The sequence below is a fragment of the Ambystoma mexicanum genome, chromosome 7q (assembly GCF_040938575.1).
Source record: "Ambystoma mexicanum isolate Mex_15411 chromosome 7q, UKY_AmexF1_1, whole genome shotgun sequence".
Classification (NCBI taxonomy): domain Eukaryota; kingdom Metazoa; phylum Chordata; class Amphibia; order Caudata; family Ambystomatidae; genus Ambystoma; species Ambystoma mexicanum.
Genome location: NC_090941.1, coordinates 570303854 through 570320950, shown reverse-complemented (window position 1 = coordinate 570320950; position 17097 = coordinate 570303854). Strand labels below are relative to the sequence as shown.

The 17097-nt window shown below is 44.7% G+C and overlaps 1 protein-coding gene across 7 annotated transcripts in view; it reads left to right on the top strand.

Annotated features, from left to right (window-relative positions):
- The window catches only part of LOC138528452 (fibrinogen-like protein 1), a 285943-nt gene that overhangs the window by 220243 nt on the left and 48603 nt on the right, over positions 1-17097 (top strand). For all 7 annotated transcript variants that reach the window (XM_069640091.1, XM_069640085.1, XM_069640087.1 and 4 more), the window contains one exon: positions 7513-7703. In XM_069640091.1, the coding sequence (XP_069496192.1) occupies positions 7513-7703 (191 nt within the window). The remainder of the gene's footprint in view (positions 1-7512; positions 7704-17097) is intronic.

The window sequence follows — 17097 nt, the reverse complement described above, 5'->3', positions numbered from 1 at the left end:
GACGTAGATCAAAAGCATGCTGTCTTATGTCGCCCACTGCTAAAAAAGTAACAGAGCGTACAACACCTGACGGAACATCTAGTTTCACAATGTTAAAACACAGTGAATCAATAAAAGTAACTAAAGCAATATCTCCTATAGTGACCTGTTGTAATACAGTGATAACCCCGCCTGACGATTCAATACTAGCTGACCTTCACTTTGAAAATGTGTTTCTAAAATGAAGCTTGTATCTACCACTACTTTACATTGATCATAATCATGATTCACTTGATTATACATCGGTCTTCCATTGCTATTTGTCAACTTAATAGTTTGCACCCCCTCATTACTTTTTTGTGTATGTCTCTACTCCTGCCCCCTATGCCTAGGACAGCACCTAAATAACTGGAGTCCCTAACACATGTAGCCAGTGGTAATGCCTTAACATATGGCTCTGTCTGTGAGGCCACCTCCACGGAGCCAAGAGGGTTACAATCATGAAGAAGAGCTCTGAGAATCATTCTACTGTTCTTTGTTTTCCTCTTGTTCTTTTTATTTTCTTCCAATGAATGTCTGTCCTCAGGGATAGACATTTCTAAAATTACAAATGGGGACTCAGCTTCTCTTTTTTCAAACATGGGGTAAAGTTTCCATTTTCTTTATCCCACGGTACATAGGAATTTCCAAGAGGGATTTTTTTTCTGCTTATATCTAATTTTTGTTTATTTTTAGTCTTTCTTTGAGAAGATGTTTGTTGAGTCTATCACAACTCTCTCTGGGTCAGAAGGAGTAACAGGGTTCATGGAAACCTCTTTCTCTCCATCACTGGGTAGAAAACTCAACCTTTCAAACTCACGCATTACAATTTCAGGAGGGGAAGTATCAGTTTCCAAGTTGTAACACCTGATGGCAATCCAACGGCCTCCACTTGTTGACGACGTGTATCCATTGAACACTCTCTTAACAAAGTCACACACTCATCCAATTTCATTTGTAGCCCCCCAAAGTGTATACTATGTTCCTTGACTTTGTCTTTTAACAGTTTGAACACTGTTACCAGTGAGTTCAGAACAAAATTAGGGCCACCAATGATGGAGCCATGATAGTATGGGAGTTACTTTGGGCAACGTATATTCAGAATATATGAGTCATCACAAGAGGAAGACAAGTCCAAAGAAATATCATGCTTGGTATTATTCAGAGAATTGAAAATAGCTGGGGTATTTGAAAGCCGCACCAAGGGGATTTCGGGTACACCGGGCTCAATGTCACTCACACACTGAGCTGGAGATAAATTACAGGCAGGTTTGTTAGTTATTTCTTCAGACGGCACCAGCAATTTTAATGGTGAAATGTCTCCAAACAAACTTCCATGTGATTTAGGCTGGTCCCCTACAATTACACTACTAACTCTTTTTCCTAATATGTGTGGATGTGATTGTGTAATCTGAATTGGGGAGCCTTAAGGTTGTATCAGTTAAAGCAACGCAAGCATTGTTAACACTGTTCTCAGTCACGGGCAGACTCGGCAGAGGCATCAGCAAAGATGTTGAGTGGCCTCAAGTCTGACCCTTCCCCGGTCTTAATCTGTAAAAAGTACATGATAATATTAGAGTGAGGGTGGCCGGCGAATGGATGTTTTCTTACAGTGGTGGTAGCAGATCAAAAAGTCATCAATCACAGAATGCACTTGCAGGCAAAGATCAAGTGTGGCCGCACCTCCCGCAGCCTTTAGTAGACTGCCGTTGACTGCACGCTCGCCCACCATGCTCCAGACTAGTGCTCCACGCTAGGAAAAGAGATATAAGCTGCCTAAGCTCCAAAGAAGGCAGTCCTCACTGCAACAAAGCAAGAACCAAAGCAGTTCCAAGGCTACTCCATTGCCGTTTACTGCACACTCGTCCACCGTGCTCAACACTCTACTTTCATCTATTCTTATTCTTCTCGACCTCTCTTCTGCCTTTGATACTGTTGACCATTATGACCATCTCTCTCCATTATCTCTCCATGGCATCAGAGATAATTCCCTCGCTTGGTTTGCTTCATACCTTGTCTCCAGGGGTTGACTGGGAACCAAGAGGGCCTGGAAATAATTTTCAAGGTGGCCCCATATTAGACATTTTCAACAAGCCCAACCATTTTTCTTTGGGAATTTTTGGAAATGCCACACAAAGGTAGCCCACGGTGCAGAAGTCTACAGGGAAATCTCTGGCGTGCCCAATAGGCCAGCCAATCCCTGCTTGTCCCCAGACACTTTCAGGTGTCTTTCAACAGCCTTATTTGCCCACTCACCCCCAATTCGCCAAGGGTCTGTCCTTGGTCCACGTCTCTTCACTCTCTATACTTCAGCTCTTGGCGTCCTGCTCTCCTCTTACAGCTTCTCCTATCAACTCTTCACTGACGACACCCAGATCTTCTTCTCCTTTCACTCCTTATCAAGGAGCTGTTGTCAAAAATGTCAACCTGTCTCTACGCAATCAAATTTTGCATGGCATTTCACTCGCTCAAGCACAACTCCACTAAGACTGAAGTTCTCTACTTCCCAGCCAAACAGGCTATCTCTTCCTCTCCCCCTCGTCTTCTATTCTTTACTGACTACCTCCCTTATTCTGCTTCTGCTTGTGTCAACTTTGACCCATCACACAACCTCTTGCTCTTCATCTCCAAATCTGCCACTGCAGCCAGACTCAACCTTCTCAATATCAGAAGAATCTGTCATTTTCTTCCTTACAATACTGTTAAACAGTTTATCTCTTCCTTAGTCCTTTCTAGATCCGACTACTGTGCCAGTCATTTCTATGGCCTTCTTAACTATGCTTTTTCACCTCTGGACAAAATCTTCAAATTCACAGTCTGCACACTTTTCAACCTTTTTTGCTTTACCTCTACCTCCTCTACCCGTCGCCAGGTTGGCTGGCTATCTATGAAACAAATGGCTAAGTATACACTTCTTCTCATCATCTTCAAAACTATCCATGGACTCGCCATCACCTGACCTATCAGCTGATCTCACATGCTACTCTCCTCCTTGCTCGTTACGATCATCCTCCGCTCACCCGCTTGCCACCACTCGAGCACTTTGTGCTCCCTCTCGTTTCTGCTCTCTCTCCTTGCTCCTCAACAACTCTGACATATCCTGTTAATGAATGCTGTGCGAACCTAACAGAATATATGCTGCTTAGTTAAATTAGTATTATGCCACTAACATTCAATATATGGATATGACGTGTTGTACAATCCAACAGTACAGTACTTGTGTTAAAATGTCCATTATTTATTGTGGAGACAGAGAAAAGGTCCAATGCATTTCAGACTATAAACAGTCCTTCTTCGGGACATCATCTAAAGAAAACAATATGCCAAAAACAAAGTTAAACACAGTTCCTCTTCAATCACAATCAATACTCAATGGCTTGCACCGGCCACAAGACAGAAAAGTCAAACAAGTCAGAAAAACTCTAACTAACATAGCCAAAAGAATGGGCCAGGCCAAGAAAAATTGTATGCATGAGCAAAAACCTTAGTATGGCTCAGGATCCCTGTTGGAACTGTGGCACGTAGCACTCCCGCTATGGGGGACACTCTCTTCCATGGACGGGAACGCTCTGCCTACTGGAAGCCAATCTTGCTAGTTCCTTCATTCATTGCTCTGTTCAGGTGTAGACAACGATGACGGCATGGAGCGTGTTGACAAACTAATGGCTCATGTAATTCTCCCTGTTTCTGATGGAACTGCTAACCCCAGGAGGAACCCATACTGCAGTATCAGTATTGATGGTGTGCACACAACGTTTCTAGTTGGTTTTGGCTCTGAATAAACCATCAAAACCAGACACAGGTTTTCTCTCTTTCCCAACTATAAAGCACCCCATGCACGCTTTCAGCATCAACCTTCGCATCGATGAAGGCACAAGATCAACCTCTAGGATTCAAAGTATGCTTGTTGATGGGCAAGGGCAGTGCATCCTCTGGCAAAGTGTATGTCCAGGAACGGGGCTGCAAAACTTGGATGGTACAAACAGCTACTACTCCACATATTCCTTGAGCACGGCTCCGGCAAGAAAGTGATAACTGTTCAAACACCTTCAAAAGCATGCCACAAAATGTTGCGAAGCCACCTGTACTGTGAAACTGTACGTTCATAAAATTATACTATACTTGAGCAATAACAAGATGGGGGGATAATGGTCCGGGACCAAGGTGTAAGCCCAGGTGCAGGGCAGAGCCTTACCGATGAGCCCCGGCACCGTTACCACCCGATCCGCCATTATTGTTATTAGCAACCTGTTTTTTAAATCCGGAACCTGGGGTGCTAGGAGGAATGCATTTTATTTCAATGAACAAGATGCCTTGTGGATTCCCTTTCATTGAAACAAAATATGTGCTGAAGATGCAGGCATGGATCTGGAAGACAGGGCTCTGTATGGAGCCCCTCTTCCATTTTCATGGCTGCCCAGGGGGCTGGAGTGGTGATGGTTGCACAGCCGCTGCCGAAAGAAATCAGGAATGTGGGGGCTGGAGGGGGCCCGAGACCTGAGTGGAGAGTGAGTGTAAGATGGCGGGCGGGGGAAGCAGCCATTAGGTACTTGGAATGCAGACTTGGCTCATGGGATTCAGTCCGCGATTCGAGGAACCCGATTGGTTGGCTCCCCTGCCCCGGGTGCTAATACAACATGATGCCATACCGATTAAGCAAAAGCTTTATATAGCTAAGAACTGAAAATACACCTGGACAATTTAATTGCTGACCACATTGAAGCCAAAGAATGACACTGCACCATTATACTCACTAGGAGGGCTGATGGTAAAGGACTTAGCCTATGCAAAGACCTCCAGTACCTTAACACCAATATATTTTCAGATTCCTATCCACTTTTGAACATCGCTACTCCAACTTCTTAAAGAAGAGAAATTGTCCACCAAACTACACTTCAAAAGTGGACAACACTAAATCAGACTCCACTCAGAGTTGAAGTCCTGCACTGCTTTTGTCACTCCAGACACAGTATTTTGGTAAACTGGATGGTGTTCAGGTTATCATCTGTTGTCCCATCTTCCAGCACCTAATCGCAAACCTATTCAGCTGTGTAAACATTTTTTAGTTTTTCTCCAAGACGACATTTTAGTCTAGAGGTCCGCATAAGCTCACTTGCACTAGTTTTACAGAAGATACATGACAGCAGCCTCACGCTACATGCAGATAAACGCAAATTCGAGCAACATCGAGTCAAGTACCTAAGGTAGTTCATTTCAGAAGCAGCAACCTGGCCAAAACAGTACTGTTGAGGCCATTCATTAAACTCATTGCCTACCAATAAAGACCAGCTGCACTCATTCATGGGCCTCATAGAACATTGTGCAAATGTTGTGGACACCATATCAATGAAAACAGGATCACTCAACTCATTACTCAAGAAAGGTGTCACATACACTTGTTCCGACCAATGCCAGTTGGCCTTCGATAACAGCTTTCCAACTATACATATCCACAATACTCACTGTGAATGCCGGAGCCTATGGTTTACGTGCCATTTTGTAGTAGGGTTTCCTCCAAGATCCATACCCAATTCTGAAGACACTATGTTGGAATTGAACGTGAAATCCTGACATGCACCTGGGCCACTGAATAATACAGGACAAACAAATGGGGCAGAAGTGTTCATCTTCAAAACAACAGTAAGCCCCTCATCCACATTCTACCTCCATCTGGCACAAGGAAAGTGACGTCACAACTCTCTAGATTGGCCACCAAATTGCATGCGTTTACTTTGAACGTAGAATACTTTGTGGGATGGCAGAAGAAACATGCTGACTGTTTTTCTATACTCCCCATGATGCACACTTGCAACATGTAATGGAGTATTAATGAATGTGTTGTAACCTCTGTGCAAGAACCTGCCCTCAGCACTGCAAACACCATCACAGAACTTAAGTGGACTGAACATACACTCAAAGATTACCCTCTACAATGCCTCAGCAAGCACCAACACAGGTTGTTCCCCAGAACAGACTATACATCCACATGGATGGAAGCATACTTCTATGGACCATCACGACGACCACCACCATACATTTTCTCACCAACTGTGCTGCGCAGATAAAGGTGCCCCAAATTAATCGTATCAGATAACAGGGTTACATTTACATCAAAAGAAATGTCTTTGTTTCACCAGAGTTACACCATACAATATTGCAACACCTCTCTGTAGCATCCTCATGGCAGTGGACAGGTCAAACGAGTAAATTGGCTACTTAAAGAACTCATGCAACAAGCCAGAGCATCTGCTGAAGATTGCCATCATGCCGTCCAACAAGTCATAGCTGCCCATAGAGTAACTACAAACACCATAACAGGGGACACACCCCCATCGAGAAGATGATAGACCAACACACCCATACTAAACTGTGCTTTTCATTGACGAAAGCTTTAACATGCCAAGTATGGATACATATACGTGCCATATAACAAAGAATCAAAGCTATTCAGGACAATCGCGCTGCCTAAAAGAAATCCAGACACTCAGTTGCACACTGGCGACTAGGTCAACACAATAAGACACAAAATAAGTAGAAGTTATCATCAATGTACAACACTTCAGTTCGGGTTGAATAGATACTACACATCTCAGTAGTTGTAGAAAGTGGTAGGTCTGGAACCCTTCAAAGGCAGTCCTATTCAAAAAGCAGGTACAAGAACCCTCAACACTCAAGCCTTACAGAAGAAGCACATATGCCGGAGCGTAATGGCCTCAGGAGCTGCAACAGAACCTCATAGAAGACTAGTTTCAGAATCACTTTCTCAATCCTCAGACAACTGTCTAGCAACAAAGGGGCCAGTGAAACATGCAGGGCAAGATCCGACAAGTAACCATCATTCCAGATAGCATGATCATGAACTCATCCACGATTTCCCCCAGCAACGGAACACACAGGAGTGCCCCGGAACATAAGCGTGCAGCAATGGAAGACAAATGTCCCACAAGAAAGTAGATCACACTTTCAAAGTTCAGTTCATATGAAATTGAATGACTTCCATATTGAAGAAAGGTAATGATGTTTATCACTTCTGCCCCACACTCTGCCTCAATCCTACGGCTCTTGTACTCCTTCCCACAGCACGTGCCAACATTCATTCTCCCGCCCAGCACACCCTGACTCCTACCTCAGGCATGTGTGAACTAAGAAAGAATAGACTGTGATACAAGGGTTACTCTGCTTAATTTCACCACTGCTCACATTCTTCTTTTGTGCCAAGAGCTCCACCACTTCTTTCAAAGCACCAGTGGACGATTGTATTGGTGGATGATGGAGGGAGTAGGCGAGCAGAATGAAATATGCAGTCGAGTGATTATTTTGTGTCTACTGATAAAGTGCTCCCAAACAACAGTAATACAGTTTGTCAAAGCTAACTTTATAAGTGATGGTCTCAGATTTGTTGTCTTGTATAGTCATGCGGAGTGCCTTCACTGCAACATGTTTTGGGGTCTTAGTATGCACTTTTATGCATGGCTTAACTGTCTGTTTTTGTAGAACAATTACAGGCTGCTGCTCGGCATGTACTCCGGCAATGCTGGCGACGCACTCTCCGGGGGAAGCCATGTGGAAGAGCAGTGGTCCGCATCACTCAATGGGATGCAATTCTGCACCCCGGACAAGGATCACGATAGATATGTCACAGGCAACTGCGCACAAGAGAACACATGTGGTTGGTGGTTTAACAGGTACCTCATAACGTGAAGGATTTATTGACTGTAGACTTTATTTGTTAAAGGGCTTGACTGCTTACATGTTTATGCCAAGCTGCATACTGTGTTTTTGGGATGTAGAGTGAGGCTGCTAACTTGACATGATTCCTTTTACATGCTCTCTGTCGGTGCTTAATTCGTGGGGGTGTTTGCCAGGGCTCAGCCCTGGCACTTATTCCTGAGCCCCAGCACTTATTGTGTCAGACTCAGATTATGAAGTAATGACATCATGAGCATCTATCAACCTCAATGAGCAGGTGCGAGCTGTAGTTTAACCCCAAATGTGTCGACACTGTTGGGAGCCGCTGTGGGTAGTGGCATCAATGTTGGGGAACTGCCCGCCTGCAGTGTCACAAGGGTGCTAAACAATATTTGGGCCCTGGCACTTATTTTCTTACAAATTAAGCACTGCAAGTCTCTGCCCTGAACAGGAGCACACCCAGAGTTCATTATTCTGCTTGGCACCATGTAAGCATTAGTTCAGCTTCTGAGGGGTTGGTTGTGCATATGGTGGGTGACTTGATCGTGTTTGGGTTGGTCTATACCTCGTTATGGTTTCTGAGTGTAAAATGAAACACCTTTCGGGAAATACTTTTGTTCTATTGCAGGCATCTCTATATGGTTTTACTCATCAAAAAGCTATGTTATTTTGTCATATTTTATGGAGTGGAGGCGTCCTTTGGGTTAGGTTATATTCAGAGGGAAGATTATTGATGAATTATGCGAGGTAGTCCAATGGTGAAGGGGCCATACTTGAGAACATACACATATATCAGTGACAAGGACAAGACACACACCACAACGTTATTTCCAGTTAAAGTCAGAGGAGAGCTGCCGACAGCAGAGGTGGGTTTCGCAGTTAATTTAGAAAGTTGGGTGGGTGGGTAGGGGATGCTGCTTTTATTACTAGCAAGTGGAGCTTTGCTTTGTTTTGAAGAGTTTTAAGGAGAAGATGGCTTTGCCAGCCTTGGGAGAGAATTCCAGTGGAGTGGGGCAAGAAGGGAAAAGGAGTGAAAATGAGAGGAAGCACAGTGGGGCTCAGGGACATAAAAGTTGAAGAGCGATGAGGAACGGGGAGTGAGAGGGAGAGCACATTGAGATGCAATTAGGAAAATAGTGGAGGGGCAAAGACCATGAATGGATTTACAGAAGGAGAATTTCTGCGTGGGGAGCCATGCCGCTTGGTGACGGTAGGTGGAGTTGGGAGAGGATCTAAGTAGGCGGAAGGGGGTGGAAGTAGCAAAGCACAGGACTTTGTTGCGGGGGGGGGGGGAGCGTGGAGGGGTAGTCTAAGAAGTAAACTTGTGCAGTAGTCCAGTTTCCTGAGTAGAAGAGTTGAGATAAGGTTTTTAGTGGGGTGGTGCATGAGGTAAAGGTGGTATGGATGAGTCTTGCTGCAGGGGCCGTCGCCATGATGGACTGGCAGAGTTCCAGTTTTCTGTTAAAGGGAATCCCCAAGTCAGCAGCTACGGATGAGCCCGCGCCTTAAGACTGTCAGAATATAGACATTTGAGCAGGCAAAATAGAGTGTTGCTGATGTATTGATGTTTTACTTCAACTGTTTTTACCCTGAAATGGAAGCTTACCCATACTTTCTCTTCTGATGTGCTCAATGTCTGGATCATACTTCGTTTCTGACCACTTTGACGTTAAGATCACTACTGCTATGAGTTTGGTATACACGTAGCTATATACCTGATACAAAACTATAGAAGTTTGTGCCAAAATCACAACTCGTAGATATATGCCAACACAGGCAGACAATGGTAGGAACTGCAAGGTTCTTCAGGTGTCATATCCTCATTTGTTTTGCAAATGCTTTCCAGTGTAAGTCAAAAATGACTGCCACCAGGAAGCATCCATGCCTAACCCCACAAAAGCATGGGATACATCCTTTAGGTTTTCCGGCCAAACCATACTGCACCTTTTCCTTCAACTCCTGATGCATGAACTCCAAAATCCTAAAGGGGGGTCAGTGGTGGAATTGACACCCCATTCTGTAACTGCCAGAGGGTATTCGTGTTTATCCTTTTGTCAATTTTCTAAAATGATGCCTTTATTAACCCAATTAAGTTCAGCACTCTTTATGATAATCAAACCATTTATCATGAGGTCAAGAATCCTATTTTAGTATTTTTTTCTCAGGGCTCGAGAAACTTAGCCTTTAGGTTTCAGTACACAATAGGTTGCTGGGTTATCAGTCTCTCAGTGCCTCTAGGAAATTTGCCTTGCGGTTCCAGCATGCAATGTGTCTTGTACACTCAGTTTCTCAAAGGCCCTAGTCACTTTTCCTGCACGTTCCAATCTGCAGCCATTTCCTTGGTTATCAGTTGCAATTTCCCTAGGAACTTGGCTTTCAAAGTTCCAGCTTCAACCCTTTTCTGCACAAACAGTTCCCCGCCTTATTTATGTGCTTTATCAATCTCCACACTTTTAGGAACTTTGCCTTCAAGTTCCAGCATACACTGCTTCTCTTTACTCGTGGCTTGTCAATGACTCTCAGAATTTAACATTCAAGGTCCAACATGCAGCTGTTCTCTTTACACTCATTTTCTTAGTGTCTCAGGGGAAATTGGCCATCAAGTTCCAACATGCAGCGGTTTACTTTATGATCGTTTTCTCAGTGGTTCCTAGAACTTGAATTAATTCACACCCTGTGTCCTGGTTTTACGTGTTACCCTCCCCAAAAGGTGTACAATGACATGTTGCTTTATAGCTAGAGTTGTATTATAAAAAACACACCACCTACTTACATACATGCAATGATCGGAAGGTGACCCATGGATATCATACTAGATTATATCAGTTATACCAATACGCCTTCATGAGAGATTGCTTAAGAATTGAAGGCAGTAATAATCAGGGGTGCAGCGAAACTTAAATTTCAGACCGGGGGCGGCTAACCCATCCAATGTTGGGAGAGGCACTAACTTCACTGGGCAGGGGCACACTTATTCATGTGGGGAATATCTTAAGTTCCTTTACACATTCTGATGAGACTATTCTAGTGCAACATCTATGTTACAAGCAGTTAACTCTCTCCTTTAAATCTGAAAGCACCCACTTAAGGACGGCTGTGAGAATGAGCAGTCTCCTATACCCTCTCTCCCCTTCCAATCACTCCCCTGACATACAAGTACTAACACCACCTCACGATTTTAATTGCGTAACAATGTATGCATATGAATGCGCAGTGCTAATAGTGAAACGCTTTAAGTGAGTACATTCGGGGCTTTGTTAACAGCGAAGCTCAGGTGCCGTTTAACATCTGGGTCCTGTTCGGTCCAGCCACGGCTCTGTAGGTCCGCAAGGTCGAGTCAACATAGCCCAAAACTTTGGAGGGTGGGGGAGGGGGTAAAGCCCAGTCAGCTCAATGGTGTTGCGCCACTGGTTCTAATCCTATAGAATTGGCCCATTTCAGCAATTCCAGGTGTCAATCGCCACTGTCCATGCCAGCTAAACTCTCTTATCTGTACAGGGAGGGGTGAGGGAGCCAAAGAATTCATGGGTAGGCCTGAGCTGGAGCCGAGCTATGGGGCCTTGATTTAAGAGCCAAATACGAGCCGAGCCACCAAAGATGCATACCTTGCAAACTGCCTCCCTACCCTCCAACACAAAACCAGTCATCCTTTCCCTTCAACCCTTACAGCAAATACCCATTACCTGGCCTTCTCCTCCCGACCCCTCACAACACAAACCCATGCTTGGTCTCTTGCCTCCCTGCCCCCATATCAGGAAACCTCTGCCTGGCATCTCAATGTTCGAAGATAAAGCACAGCGAAATTAAATGATTTATTCAGGTTCACACACTTTTTGTAAAATGAGATTATACCCGGTCTGCACTTTAGACACTTGACCAAATATTTTCCTCATCTCTAGCTGATAGAAATGTGTGTTAATGTACAGTTTTGAGGAGCTGTTTCATAAAGATGACTTAAATGTACACAAATCACAATATAAAGTAACCTGACAAATATATAAAACCTTATTTTAAGCAAAAAGAGTGATTACAGCTTTAGTTTCACCATCCTGGATGGGGCTCCACAAAAACAGGAATTCAAAGTAATGGTGGCCTAAACAATCCCTAGTGTTTTGCAACTGTACTTTCAATACTAATAATGTAGACAGCAACAAAACCGCTTTAAAAGATGAGCTATGTGTAGTCGTTGCTTCGCACAGACTGGGAGTTATTTTTCTAAGATTCTAGCATTCTTGAACCCTAGGGGCTATTCTCAGTCTTTTAGCAGCCATTTTGAATGCATTGTAGAGGAGAAGATGTCTACATCCGCAGGAGATCCTACCCTCCTACCTATCCAGTATTGGAGACATGAGACCGTGCCTTGTCTGACACCAGCTATTGTACCAATACCGCAGCAAGTATTTGGAAGGAAATATCCATTGAGACAACAATAACGAATGTACCCTTGAGTTGATGACAGCCTGCAGGAGGAACTCCCTGAAGGAATATGAGAAAGAGCTAAGAAAATGAATGATTGACGTCATAAGAAAGTGTGCACAACGTCCTGAGAAAGTGAATGAAGACGATGTATGGATCCTTGAGGAGAAAGGACGAAGTAAACTCTCAAGGGTAAAAGAAAAAAAGTATACAGTAGAAAAGCTCTGCAGAAATCCGGAGCATGAAGAATGCATAGATGCTGAAACGCAAGGTAGATCAAGTCATCACATAGGCTAGCTACAAGTAGTGAATATAATGCAGGCACAGCCGCCATTCTATAGAAGCTGGACATTGGTATCATGAAACAAATAAGACAAAAACCATGAAAGGGGAATGAAAAAGCTATGTCGCAGTAGAATAACAGGTTGCTGAAGCTGCGTGGTGAGGCTGTCTGGCCTGAAGTCAAGATCCAAGAAATCGAGGTCAGCTATCTATGCTGAAGAAGAACATGTTTGCAGAGGATGAATGCTCTCACGTTAAGGTGCAAGAAAGAATACAAAGAATGCCAAGTTTTAATTCATTTAAAGCATTTACAAGCTGCAGAATGGACCAAAACATGGTCTCTTGTCAAGTGTGTCAAGGATGGAAATAGAGTTTGAACTTGGTTTTCCTGATACGATAGCGAGTGCCCTCACTCCCGTTAAATTCCTAGGACAAGAATACACTGTAAGTCCAAGTACATAGACAATTTCATGGCAGAAGGCATGTGTGATGACAGATGTTGGGCTGATTGGGTGGTGAGGTAGCTTCATGTCCTGGCTCCCTGCACCTGGGTTTTGGCTTTTGTGTTGCTAAAAGAACCGAATATTCCAGACATGGCACAAGCATGCCAAACCAATTTTATTAGTTTGTATAACAAAGGACCATATAGCTTGAGAAACCAATGAAACACAGTGTAACTGATTTTTTTGAAATTAGATGTTCGAAGAGGTAGGCATAAGTTGTCCACCTGATAAAGGACAGCCAATAACAATCCTAGCTCCTATATGATTGTATATCTAGATGTTTCCCTTAACCAATCCCGACCCTTGATCGGTTTTTCACTATTGCCACATAGTATGACGTCACTCTGATGCATAATTAAGTATATACATTGTATTTTTTGTGGAAATCATTGAGAGACTGACCATCTGTCGGTTGATGTGCGCTGTAACATCCCTGTTTTAGATCATTGTTAATAAAACAGTAATTTGCCATCTTCTTGAGTTTGTCTGGTTATTTGAACTCAGAATTATTCTGGTGTAATCCCATCCAGTAATGGATACATGATCCAAGGGCCATATGCTCAGCATCCTCCCTAACATCTATGTCCACACAGTCACCTATCCCCACGTAATCAAACTGGGGGATATGCTCGTCCTATTTCCACCCCTGGTTATTTTAACATACTTTGCTGCCGAATTGCCCACCCTCCTTGTCCCACCTTAGCTCCCCGCTCCCTTATATCTCTGCTTCCCTCAATGTGCCCTTCCGCGTATGATTTGTAAAGCACTCTGTTGCTCCCTGAAGCTAAGTCTGTGCTCAATAAATACCCTAATAGTTATCTTTCAGCAGGCATAGGTGGGAGCAACAGCCTGCACCCATATGTTCTGGATGGTGGGAGATGAGGGCAAACCCTACAGGGCTGTGTGGCAGGTGGAAAGCCTCATGTCTAGGCAAGCACCCGCTTGCCCAGGATCAGTGACCTTCGACCTCATTGAGAAATTGGGTAGTATGTGGAGACCCCATGGCCACTGCCCGTAGCGCAGAGGGAGAGTAAAAGAAAATGTCCTGGCAGGCTCCTTATACAGTAAAGAAAAAAGTCCAGGGCAAACCTTCTTGCTACCCACAGTGTTGTCGCACATAATCTTTTTCACTTTTCCATTAGGGGAGAAACATGGCTCATAAGTGACAGAGCAATGAGCAAGTTAAGTGGCAACTAAGCATGTGGTGTGCATATCACACCTGATCAATATTTGTCTTATCTTTAGTAAACTTTAGTGGGGGCTTTTGGGTAGTGCACATTTAACAGAATCACTTCTAAGCGATTCCCAATTGTGGCAGTCAATAATAATGGCATGTGTTTAAGCCGAAGTGGTTTGCTGTGGATTGCATAGATTGGTCAAGTGTGAAAGGCAGGTTTTCTGTTTGCGCGATTTGCAATATTGCAGGTTTTCAGACCACAGATTCTGCCATTTCATTGTTAGTTTTGCTCCTACATGCAATTACTGGCAAGAGGTAAACAAATTACGCTGTGCAGGTACATGACTGTTCTTTAATTTTTTTATTTGTTTCACATGGGTTAACATTTAAACCTCAACACACACACACAAAGAATAATATTAAATAAGCTAATGCAAGAAAAGAAATACTATCGTAAAATAGTCATCACTTCATCTATCAAACCCACTAAAGATAGGAAATATTGAAATACACTTACAAGCATTAAAAGGCTATCAAATCTGTCTTAAAAAGGAATTGTTATAGAGTGATCAACATTGTCATAGAGCAATGGTCAGAAAATAACTTTTCCCAAAGAAATTCGTTTTAATAGTTCTTTTAACTGTCACTGGGTGGCAGTGTCACTTTAATTTACTCTGCAGATGAAAAGGAAGATGAGGTGATGCGTGGATCGGCTCCAATTGGGCTCTTCTTTCACAAAGGCACTCAAGCCGAGCCAGATCCAGGCTCAAGACGGCTCTGACTGCCCCATCACTAAGTACAGGTGACAGGCAGATGTCAAGCAGTGTCTGCTTTAATAAATCCCTTTCTTTGCAGAGTCAGTTGCTTATAGACAGAATGGTAATCTTATGTATATAGCGCGCAAAACCGGGAGGCATCTAGACGCTTTTAACTTAAGAATTTGGTTACAGTAAGTACTGGAAACATCAAATTGCCATAGCTACAACACCAGGCATACATCACAGTTATTGCAGAATGTACATTCTTGGAAAAGCTTGCCTCTTGTTGCGGGGAGCTACATCCAGAATACATATGTGGGACATAATTGGAGTAGTGGATACATACATGGAGAGCTCGCCTCTTGTTGCAGGGAACTACATCCAGAATACATATGTGGGACCTAATTGGCGTAGTAAATACATGCATGGAGAACTTGCCTCTTGTTGCGGGGAACTACATCCAGAATACATATATGGGACATAATTGGAGTAGTGGATGCATACACGGAGAGCTTGCCTCTTGTTGCGGGGAACTACATCCAGAATACATATATGGGAAATAATTGGAGTAGTGTACACATTCATGGAGAGCTTGCCTCTTGTTGCGGGGAACTACATCCAGAATACATATGAGACATAATTGGAGTAGTGGATACATACGTGGAGAGCTCGCCTCTTGTTGCAGCGCAGTGGTCGAAGTGTACGAAATGAAGTAGTGGAACTATGTTCCCTAATGGCCTGCGCCCACTCCCGCAATCCGCATCGCCACTCCCCTCCCATGCACAATACAAACCAAAAAACACATGTGCCTGCTGTTTAAGGGAACGCCTAGTGCAGCGCACTGAAAGTGCAAGTTTCAACTTCTTCCTACACTTTTATTTTAAAATGAAACCATTCCTTAATGGTATCTTTTAAAATAAAAGTACTGGAACAATAACACTTAATTAAAAGAAGTAGAGGTGCACCGCTCCCGACCGCTCCCACTCACTTCGATCACTGGTTGCAGGGAGCTTCATCCAGAGTACATATGTAGGACATAATTGGAGTAGTGGATACCTAAATGGAGAGCTTGCATCTTATTGCGGGGAACTACATCCAGAATACATATATGGGACATAATTGGAGTAGTGGATACATACATGGAGAGCTTGGCTCGTGTTGCAGGGAGCTACATCCAGAATACATATGTAGGACATAATTGGAACATTGAACACGTGCTTGGCTAAACTCACCTATAGTTATAGGTAGCTATGCCGTGAGTGCATTTAAAAGGACATAAAAAGGGGGGGTGCTGTTGAGCATCCGACAAGATGGCCGCCTAGCCGAGACCCACAGATCTACATCGGCGGACAACGGCGGAATCCGTACATCTCCAACCCAGATAACTGCACCGGATAACTCCTCGAGCTGCGGGGCACATACTGTGAAAAATCGGCTGCCTGGGACTTAGCTGCTGCCGAGATACGACCGACTGCGCCGGCCGGCCCCATGCAGCGATTGGGCCCGCCTCCTGGACCTCGGAGAGCGGGGCGCTGTAGCATACGTGTGCGCTGCCGCCGGGCCGTAGACCGCGGTCCCACCCTGGGACAGCGACGGGTGCTTCTTCTGGTCTGCCGCCGCGAGGCCCGCCAATCACAGGCGGAGGAGGTGAGTGCCTGGGGGGCGGGCTGCGCGCTGCCAACCATCTGCTGCCTCGCCGGAGCTCCCGCAGGCCCGGCTTCATCGCTGAGGCGGCTGCAGCTCGCTCCCGTCTCCCCCCTCCACCTCGACATTACCTGCTGTTCCCCCTCTGGAAGCAGCGGCGGTTTGCCGTATTCTGGGCCTGCTCACTGCAGCAGTGGCTGCTCCCCGACCCTAAAGCCATCGGAGGCGGCGATGACCGCTGCCTCATGAAAGTCTCCCCAGCCCTTCCTCACTTGCGGGCTGGGAGCACCACTTGAACAATTGCGCGGCTGCTCCTTCCGGCGTGCAATTCCTTTAATCCACCTACGGGACATATGCAACCAGGGAGCTGAAACAGCACTATAAACTACGAGGGGGGAGGGCACCCTTCACTATTAGTGGCTACAACTGGTAGCAAGAACGACACTACACCCAGGAGGGCCCCACATTCATCGAACTTACCCAAGTGAGCCTCAACACCACCAAACACATTTCTGGCTACTCTAGAGCCCATCGAACCTCTCCCCAGCTATCTCCGCCGACTGTACCTGCGGCGGTCACGGTGATCCTGCTAACCCAACTTTACACACCA